The 11,109-nt window shown below is 33.9% G+C and overlaps 1 protein-coding gene across 1 annotated transcript; it reads right to left on the minus strand.

Annotated features, from left to right (window-relative positions):
• Nucleotides 1-9,764: 9,764 nt before the first annotated feature.
• On the minus strand, nt 9,765-10,702 carry LOC145119276 (NADPH-dependent aldehyde reductase-like protein, chloroplastic). Its single transcript, XM_079054904.1, has one exon. The coding sequence runs from the start codon at nt 10,676-10,678 to the stop codon at nt 9,869-9,871; it is 810 nt and encodes a 269-aa protein (XP_078911030.1). The 5' UTR covers nt 10,679-10,702; the 3' UTR covers nt 9,765-9,868.
• Nucleotides 10,703-11,109: the final 407 nt, after the last annotated feature.

Genomic DNA, 11,109 nt, shown 5'->3' on the forward strand with positions numbered 1-11,109 from the left:
ATTACTATTCAGTCCTTTGTGTTGCTCAATTTGGCTTGCAATAATAAGTTTTTGTTTGATTTTGTTTTTTTTGTTTGTTTTGTTTTGTTTTTTTTTTTTTAAGTTTAAGTGTTTAACCATATGATGTTTTTGATTTTTCATTTATTTCAGAATTCAGATGCAAAATGTCAATTTTTTAACATAAAAAAATTAGCATGCAAAGATGGCATTATACAATAACTTTTCAAAATAATAATATATTAATATTTAAAATTAAAAACTATAGAGTATTAAAAATGATAAATAAGAGAGTACCATGATCTTTGAGTTGTATGATATTCGTATGTTTGTCAAATTCCTGAATGATATTTTTAGGATATATGATCTACTATTCATAAGTTAAAAAACTTCAACAAACATTTAAAAGCAAACTCATTTCACAAATTTCCGTTCTGTTTTATTTCATGGGATCAATGATCCTTATATGGACATAATTTTACAAACGACAACACAACAGACTAAGGCCCTGTTTGGTAAGGAGCTGACTGGGTCCGGTCAGTACTTTTTGCTGACTCGGTCCGGTCAGGCTGTTTGATATAGGGCTAATTGTGTCTGACCCAGTCCAATATTCTGACTCGGTCTTGAGAATTTGTCTGACTCGGTCCATGGCAAAAAGGAAGCTGACTGAAAAAAACCCTCATTTGCCCTTGTCATTCTCGTTTCCTTGTTCTTCTCCTTGCCCAACTCTGCATCATCGACATCACCAGCGTCACTCCTCTCTTCTCCTCCCTCCGAATTCACCTACCCCTTCCAGCGCCGCCTCCTGAAGCTCCGACCTCCTTCCAATTCATACAAGATTGGTGAAATTTCTTCTTAACAGACGCTCCCTTCCTAGCCTCAGCCTTCTTCCTTCGCCGTCTCGTTTCTCCATCGACGCCGACCCTTCCCTGCTCAACAACGCCGCCGTCCACCGCTAGTCCACCATCCTCCTCTCCAGCACTTTCCTCCACCAGGGTCGATCTGCAACTCCGACGGTAATTTTTTTCATCTGTTTTTTTTTTTCTTTTTTTTTCTGAAATTAGATGCACATATGTATGCATTTTCTGAAATTCGATGTTATTTGTGTATCTATTTCCTGAAATTAGATGCAATTTGTGTATTGAATTGCATAAATTTCATCTTATTTGTGTATGGATTTCATAAATTTGATTGATCTTTTATTGTTTATCACTTGTCTTCAAAGATGAACTTAACAAGAATGTTGGTTTTGAGGAAAGCAATAAGAATGAGGCTGATTTTCTTTTGGATTTGAACGAGTTGACCATGGCCGAAGCATATGAAGATGTAGGATTAACACTGAGTGGTTATGGTTATGATACCATATATCATGTTAAAGATAGTTATGGAGGCCTAGAAGCTGATTTTAGTTATATTTCCACAAATGAAATCAACAAGAAATCATTGGTGTAAATTAAAAGTAGAAAGTATTGGTAGTGTTTAGTTTTGTATGATATGATGTAGTGGATGATTGGATTCGACTAGAATGGATGAAGTTTGGAGAAATGGTGTATGTATGATCCATGAATGTTGTATAAACCTTAGAATTGATTAACTATATGTATCATAACAGTGTTTGCTTATGATGTTATATTTTTAAAGAATAATGGTAAATTACATCATTTTATCATTGTCTTATATTTTTATATGCATCTTTTTTTAAGAATGGTTGTAAATAGCATATCCATTTTGTAAATTACACAGTAATGTTATAAATTAAATGGTTAATCATAAATGAATTATTATAAAAAATGTTGTTTGAGGGTAATATAGTCATTTTGTACAGTCAGTCCGATGTAAAATCAAACAAAAAGTTTCGGTCAGAAGTTAACTCAGTCAGAACTTCTAACCCAGTCAGCTCTAACCCAACTAACAACTATCAAACGACCCCTAACTATTGTTAGGTATTTACCTATTATAGTCATACCTATGTTAAATGTATACCTAACTTAACATTATTACATATAGGATGTGACACATTTATTGGATGTTACTATGCATCATTGACCTATGTATCATACACACAATACATTACTATTATATATTTGACAAAAATCGATATATCATAATTGTTTCATGTTTGACGGGTAATAATTGGATTGTGCTTGAAACAGTAGTTTTGTGTTTGCTCTTATCTCTTCCCCATGTATCTCATGTTGAAAAAATATCACCTATACTAGCCTTGAAAAGATAACCTGGTATTAACTTCTACCTTGTCTTTTTTTGTTAGTAGAATTTACTTTTATACATGTCCAAGGATTCCATTCAATCAATTTAGCATTCAAGTTCATGTCCCCCGATTGTCAATAATGGAATTCTCTCATTTATTATCCAATTATAGTTCTTATCTCATCATAAGACACTTTTAAGATATCTTAATCTCATAACATTGAAAACCATGTATTTTAACCATTTAACTTTACCAATTTGTTATATATGTATTGTTAATCACACAATTCACACATAAATATAAATTTGACTTACTTATGTCAAACATCAATAACTTCCCATAATGCAGTAATCCATAAATTAAATATATCATTGAGTAATAAGTACTAATAGTAATAATCATCCATTTCTACCAACAACATCGTCCTTGCATCATTTACATGAACCAACTTCTTCAATATTTGTGATTCTTGACTAAAAATGATAAATTGTTTCATAGTCAGTGTTCAATCATGTTAATATTATAAGGGAACATGTTTATATTAAATCCTCATAATAAATAATTAAATCATCCATGCAAGCAAACTTTTAAAACTAGGTTTCATAGACAAACTCAAATTGTCATGAATTTCACTATATAAAAAGAGAAGAAATGTGATGATACCTTGACTCTTCAACCTTGGTGTTAAGATTCTAGTAAAACACCTTTGAATTCGCCTAGAGAGAGCTTCCACACACACACACATAAATCTCAAATTGGAAGCACATACTTGAGTTCTAATTTCTAAATTTAATGGTGCCTGAAGTCAACTCTTTCTAGCCATGGTCAACATGAATCGTTAGTTCCAAGGCCCATTGGATATGCAGACCATACATTAAGGCCCAATCCTTTATTCTAAGTGACTCATACCAAATTCCGAATTGGCCTGTACCCACTCAAACTGCGCACAATATCCATACTTGTTGTTTCCTTCATAACTTTATCATAGAATCTATATTTTACATGATTATGTTTGCATTATCTTCCTTTAGTGTTAAATATACAAGATAACATTTGTAACATTGAAATAATATTAAAAAAACGATACTTTTACATTTAATCTTGTACCATTACCATCCAAATATATATTATGATATGTATAAGCACAATTCATATCTTTTCCATTCACCTAAATCATGTTAAAGACCAATACCTTAGTAAAACTACCTTTCTCCAACTTTAATGCATAATAGCAATATAATGTACCTTTTTCATCATTCACTATACAAGCATTTATTTCTTCAAGTCGTTACATTCCAATGTTTATCTTAACATGCTCAAAGTATAATTCCTACAATGATATCACATATAAAACATGTTAAAAACCATTTATCACTTTTCCTCTTATTTTACTTCATTTTCTATAAATTGCATATAACCAACTTATAATTGGTGTTGTACTCTTATTGACTTTGTATTGCCTTGTTTCTCCGAGGCTTTGGCCGTTTTTGGTTCTTTTTAATTTATTTGTAGCGTTTCCAAAAAAAAAAAAAAAAAAACAATACTAGTAGTATTTTAACCATATTTCATAAATATTCACATTTTGTCTCCTTTTCATCATTTCCAAAAAACTTCACATTCCAGCATATCTCATAAGTTCTATTCATTACATTTAATATCTTAACATCTGGAAATTGAAATTTTCATGATGTTATATTATATTTTTATTGCATATTAATACAAATCGCGACAAATTATTGAACTTGTTGAAAAAAAAATCAAAGAAATGATGAAGGAGATATTTTTAATGTAGAAAAAAAAATACATTTTACAAATTTATATAATTATATCTAACAACACAACTAGTTAGAAACTTAGAATGCAATGAAAGTAAAAATTATCTCTTTAATAATTATTCAAGTAAAGGCGATATATCTAAACCACCGTGGTTGGACCCCCGATTGCTGTATAGTTTCATTTTTCAACAATTTTTTCCCATTCAGAGTTCATTCACAACGTACTCATTTTGTGAAGCTCGTTTTTATATAAAAATAGTGTCCTAAGTGAAAATTAGATTCTAAGGGTTATAAAATTGGATTGTTCTTCCTTTGGCTATTTAGGTACTCTTTGTTTGATTATTTAGGTGTTAAGGTTTTGATTCACAACGATAATCAGAATCCAAGGGTTATGATTTGCAAAAATAAGCAGATGCCAATGCTATTTAGGCACTTTTTTGTGACATTAGCTTTTCTACTTCCCAACGAAAATCAAAATCTGGGGATTTCGGAATTCGAAGTTGCTAAATATCCATATCAGGTTATTAGCATTAAAACGGTATACTTTTTAGGGCGTGTTTGGCAAAAGTAGTTGTTAGCTGAAAGTGGGTAGTGGGTAATTGGTAGCGGGTAGCGGGAAGTTGTAACTTTTATTTGTTATATGAGTGTTTGGCAAAATTAGCTGGAAGCTTTTAAAATATATAAAATTACATAAAATGACAATTGCCTAAAAATAAATAAATATATAAATATGTTTTTAAGGGTAATTATGGAAATTGATTTCAAAAGCTCAGTAGCGTTTTATTAAACGCTACATGAAGTAGCTTTTAGCTTTGGAGCGTTTTGTTTAAACTAAAAGTTAAACGCTCGTACTACCAAACGAATCTTTTTGTTTAAACTAGAACGTTTTGTCAAAAGCTAAAAGCTAGAAGCTCTCAAACGCTTCCAAAAACTCTGTGTCAAACACGCCCTAAGTTGTTCATCAGGTTTTTTCCCTTGATTGCAAATTTGCAACGAACTTGTATAGCTTTGAATTTTTAACAGGCCATCGTCCCTTTGGAAGCTATTTTCTTTTGGATTATATGACAACCGAATTGCTTATTAATACATGGAATAAATGGTAGTGGTAACGGGGAGTCTTAGTTACATGTTTCAAATCTAGAAAATTACTGTTGTGATGGTCGAAAATGATTGTGGTGGAGGGTGACTAAAAAGGGAAAGGAGGGGTGGGGTTGGAATGAGATGAGATGGGTATGTTGGGGATTTTATAATTTAATAAATAAGTAAAAAAAGGTAAACAAAAAGTCATTTTAATAATTATACAATAAATTAAGGGTGCTATTATACTTTTCCCGTCTCATTCGGTTAAATTATGAAATCATGGAGGTGCACACTATTCTACTCACAAAACGTCTCATTCGGTTAAATTGTGAAGTCATGAATGTGCACACCATTCTACTCACAAAACGAGGTATACGAAGCATTTGGGGATGAGTACGTATAGAATTACCCAAAATTAAAACCAAAATACTAAACTTTTGATTTTCTAAAAACCACATTGACCATTTATATAATTTAATCTTAAAAATATGACTAATTTACATCATTGGTCCCTCTAGTTTACAAAAAATCACAAGTTTAGTATGTATTTCTTTTTTGACATAAATTGACTTTGTGTTTCAAAAACTTTTTTTTCTTCAGTTTAGCTTACATCTCTCTCTCTCTCTCTCTCTCTCTCTCTCTCTCTCTCTCTCTCTCGTAAAATATTAATTCAATCTTACCTTCTTCCTCAACTATTTTTTACTCCAACTCCCCTCCCCTAGAAATTACAATCAATACAATGATGATTTGTTCCTATGGAAGCCTAAAGTTGGTCGTGATATCTTGGACGAATCTCAAACTATGTATGATGTCATTGCCTTGTGTCATATTGTAACGTACACGTTTTGAAATCGTGTTTTGTAAATTTTAAAAGTGAATAATATTATGAAATATTATATAATTATGAGTATTGAGTTCTAACAAATAGTTTTTTTACTAGAAATGAAGTAAAACTATGTTTAGAATCACTCGGGAAATATTGGAAGTTTTATGAGATTCCAATCAAAAGGCAAATATTGAAATTTAACGAAAATATAAAATTTAAAATAAGTAGAATTTTATTATTGAAAGTTGTAAAGAATCTCGTTAGAAACATTTAGGCAAAAACCTCATCGAAATCCGAGTTATAACGAAGAAGTTATGACCAATCGAAGATCCGCGACAAAACCGGCACGACGCCGAATGACGTAAAAAAGTGAGTTTTGATAAACTACTTTTTAGCCTTGGTGATCTAAATGAAAGTCGTAGTAATTGTTAAACCGAGAATTTTCATAAAAAGAACGTCCGTTTTCATAACTTCTTCGGTCCGAAGCCTCCCCTATATAAAGGGAGGTGCGAAATTTCCCGGTTTTGGTTAGATATTCTTATACTTTTCACTCCTAAACCTTCTTTTAAGCTACTTAGCATCCCCCGAAGCCCCGGGATCATTCCCAACACCCGAAACACGCCCCGAAGTGCCCGAGAAATTTATCTTTTCGGTTTGAAGCTCAACCTTCGCAAGACCCGATTTTCAAGAAAGCTCCCAGTTTTCAACGAAGAAAGTTATTTATCATAACGAAGTGCTGCACAAATTACTATTTTAACCCCTGGTTAATTCACGGTGAGTTCAATATATAGGAACAATTGTATGTTATGTGTTATATGTGCTATGTGCTTTTCCGTTGTTATTATTTCTGCTATTTATGATAGCAAAGTTATACCTTTGACCATGTGATCAGTGAAAGGACTTAGACTCACGGTGGTACTGGTATGTAGCCTTTAGCCATGTACAATATGTCTTGTAAGAGAATGACTTCAATTCTATGGCATTGGCAGAAGGTTAGACAGGGCTGAAAGCCTGAAATCTACCAAAATGTTTAATCAGAAAATGTATGTCTTCTGTGCCATTTGGGCCGAAGCTTTATTGATGTATATCAAGTATGGAAATTGTTATGTCTCATTGATTGTATATCTTTGAATCAAATCATTGATTAATATGGAAAACTTGTCACATGATTCACATATGCCTTTGTTGTTCCTTGTTCCTCTTTGCTTCTGCCATATTGAAGTATATATATAGCATAACGTTATATTGTATCTATTATTGAACTCACTAAGCGTCACCGCTTACCCTCTCAATGTTTAACAATTGCAGGCAATAAGCAACCAGTATAGTTATATACTGATAGAAGATTTTGAATAGTTTGAAACTACTGTATTTTGCACTCATGTATGTATAAAATTATAGTATCCTGGGAAGTTATGTAATATATAACACTTTGTAATAGTCGGTTTGTATCTAGTCGTTTGTAAACAAGTTATCAATGTAAAATATTATTTGTGAATATGCATGTAGCAGGTTTTGGAGTAACAATTGTCAAATATGAAAGTGTGGGTCTTTCAAATAATGGTATCAGAGCAGTAGTTTAAGCGAACTAAATGCCTCAGATTGGTATTTAGAGTTAAACTATTGGAAGTTCAATATATGAACCGATTCATTGTAATTATATGGATACAAACCTTAGGAAAGACTTAAGTAAAGTATTAGGTAATGATAAACCCTAATATTCTAAAATACAATGTTGCTCCATATTGCAGAGCAATAGCTGAACAGGTAAGTAGCCATACCCCTGAGATGGGTGGAGGTCCTCAACCTGATGAAGTAAATACTCCAGTATCTCCTCGTGAGGAGCGACTATTGGGTAAACTTACTAGTGTTATTCGGCAGACTCTCGAAGAACACAAAAAGAGTGGTGATAAAGGAAAAGAGAAAGTCACTGGAGAATCTTCAAAAGGGGAGGTGAAGTGTCCTTCGTTCAAAGATTTCAAGAGTAGTGGTGCTACGAAGTTTTCAGGTGTTCTTAATCCCATTGTTGTTCTTACCTGGATCTAGAACACAGAGAAAGTGTTTCGTATTTCTCATGTGGATAATGAAGACAAGGCTATTTATGCTTCTGCAATGCTCATCGGAGAAGCCTTAGTCTGGTGGGAAGCAACATATGAAGCTCTCAACGGGTATGACCAGGAGAATTTATCCTGGGAGATGTTCAAAAATCGTTTGCTAGAGAAGTATTGTCCTCTAGACATGAGGAGGAGATTGGAGAAGGAATTCCTCTATCTTAAACAGGGAGGAATGACTGTGAATGAGTATGAAACTCAGATTACTCAAAGAGCAAGGTTTGCTATAAAGTATATTCCAACTGAAGACGAGAAAATTCAGTTATTCATGGAGGGACTACGGCATAAAACCCATGATTTTGTTGTCAATCGGGATGTTCTGTCATTCGATAAAGCCGTTGAGTATGCTCGAAAACGCGAGCATGACTTAGAAATACGTGGTGCCACTTTTACTGTTCCAAAGCATCCACGTACTGAAAAAACTGTTCCTGTTCCCTCTATTCCACCAGTTCAATTCGTTCGATCTGAACCTAACAAGCAAGTGCAATCTCAGAGTGCTTTTCGTGGTCGTGGTAGATCACAATCTTTTTTTATTCAAATGCCTTCATATCGCGTTTGTGGAAGGAATCATCCGGGCCAATGCAAAATAGACAAGGAATCCGTTTGTAAACAAGTTATCAATGTAAAATATTATTTGTGAATATGCATGTAGCAGGATTTGGAGTAACAATTATTAAATATGAAAGTGTGGGTCTTTCACATATTCAGTTCAAAATGATGATTTGTTGGGTGGGTATACGGAAACGCCCTAGGTCTAATGATATAATACTAGGATTGTTATGATCTAAGAAGAAAGTCGAAGAATCTATGAGGAAAGTGTGTGGAGACGCTTGGAAGATAAAATGGTTTTTAATTTTTTTCTTGTATGTATAAATACTAATTATAAGTGTGTTTTGGTAAAAACAAAATGATGAAACTACCTTCTTATGAGGGGCATATGTGCACACGAAACGACAAAAAAACAATGGAGCAAGCCATAAAAACAATTCGTGCAAGTTTTTGAAAGCGATAAGGACCAACTGTGTCAAAATAAAAATAATATAAAGACTAAACTCGCGACTATTTATAAGAGAAAACTACAAATTTAGCCCAATTCTCTTAACCACTTTCCAAAACTAGCCAAAAATTAAGCGAAACCCCAATTTTGTCGATGCATATATCGAACTCTTACCTACAATTATCTTTAATGGGCTACAATTTTGTGGCCCATTAGCCTAGTATATTTAAACTCTTAAAAAAAAATTTCAATCATATTTTTCACTTTCAAGGTAGATGAATTCGTTCTAATGGTTACGAATTTCCTTCTAACAATCTTGCACCATTTTTTGCAAAATGAAAAGACAAAATCACAGAAGGCATGAACATTTGCGATTATACAAATCAATTCAATTTGTGCATTAAAGGCTTATATAAATGGTTACGCCACTTATGATTTCGTCTCATAAAACCCCAAAATCATTTGTGCATTAAAAGGCTTATACCCTTGGCTTTAAAAAACTTGTAAAATCTTTCATGACTTTAAAGCAAATCGTAGATGTCATATGCTATCGTTAGTTTCGTGTGAAATCATAGATGAGTTTGTGAAATCATGGCCCGTTAAGTGAAATAACAGGGGAAGGCATGAAACTTTGATTTTGTTGGTAAAATGGTATTTTTCTCAATTTTTAGCTATTTTTTAAAAAGTGATTAAGAACATCGGTTAAATTTGTTATTTTCTTTGTTTATAAACTACAATGATCAAATTTAGTCTATAAATATTGACCAAGTCCTTTTAATGTTCCTTGCCATTTTTTCAATTATATGATTATATCACTGTGACATGAAATCAAAAGTAATTTGTAAACAAAGATACAAAATTAGCAAACACCCTTCACACATATCCTCCATTGACACGAACGATCTGACCATTAATCCACTCTCCGGCGTCGCTAGCCAAGAACCCAACCAACGGAGCAACATCCTCCGGCAACCCCAATCTACCCAAAGGACTCTCCTCAATTGCCATATTCACCATCTCCTCTGTTTTCCCTTTGTAAAACATATCTGTCGCAATAGGCCCAGGAGCTACACAGTTCGCCGTGATCCTCGTCCTTTTCAGTTCCTTCGCCAGAATCTTCACCATAGCTTCAACCGCCGCTTTAGACGCTGCATACGGCCCAAACCCAGGTCTCAGAGCCACCACCATCGAGGACGTCAGACAAATAATCCTCCCTCCGCCGCCTTGTTTCAACCTGTTCGCCGCTTCCTTACAGCATAAATAAGCACCTCGCGTGTTCACTGCGAACGTCCTATCGAATTCGTCGAGGGAGGAGTTGGGGATCGAAGAGTATGAGGAGTCAAGGATCCCGGCGGCGTTAACGAGGATATATAATGGGGAATCGAAGGCGGATTCAGCTGCATCAAAGAGGGCTTTCACTTGAATCGGATCAGATACATCGGCTTTGATAGAAACAGCTCGTGGAGATTCAGATGGATAATTGGAATTGATTTCTGAGATGAGTAGATCCGCTTCAGTGGAGTTGGAACGGTAATTGATGACGAGCTTTGCGCCGAGGGATGCTAGGTGAAGAGAGATGGCTCTGCCAATGCCGCGAGAGCCGCCGGTGACGATTGCAACCCTGTCTTGCAGTTGGAGGGGCTGAGATTGGGTGGGTGCGACGGTGGTGATTTCGGTGGCCATTGATATGCTTGAAATTTGAGTGTGTAAATGGGGGATATATGATTGAATATCACCGAGAAAAACTTCGTCACCGCTGACGTCATCTTACATAGATGAATTGTTTGAATTTTCTACTTCATATTTGAAATTTGATTTTTCACGGGATAATCACAGCCTTAAAAAATCAGAAAGAATTTGGAAAATTTCCGAAATTGCAAAATATATCCATATATCACGAAAAGAATAAACATTCTTATATATTATGAATTTATTGCAAAATATATCCATATATCACGAAAAGAATAAACATTCTTATATATTATGAATTTATGATTTATGATGGTTACTGGTTAGAGTAAAAATTCTAAAATTCAAGGAGCATATCTATACACCAACGAGTACGTAAATACTAAAACAATGTATATTACCTAGATTATGACTCGTCGTTAAAC

This window comes from Lactuca virosa, chromosome 6 (genome assembly GCF_052849685.1).
Source record: "Lactuca virosa cultivar CGN04683 chromosome 6, Lactuca_virosa_CGN04683_v6, whole genome shotgun sequence".
NCBI classification, from domain to species: Eukaryota; Viridiplantae; Streptophyta; class Magnoliopsida; order Asterales; family Asteraceae; genus Lactuca; species Lactuca virosa.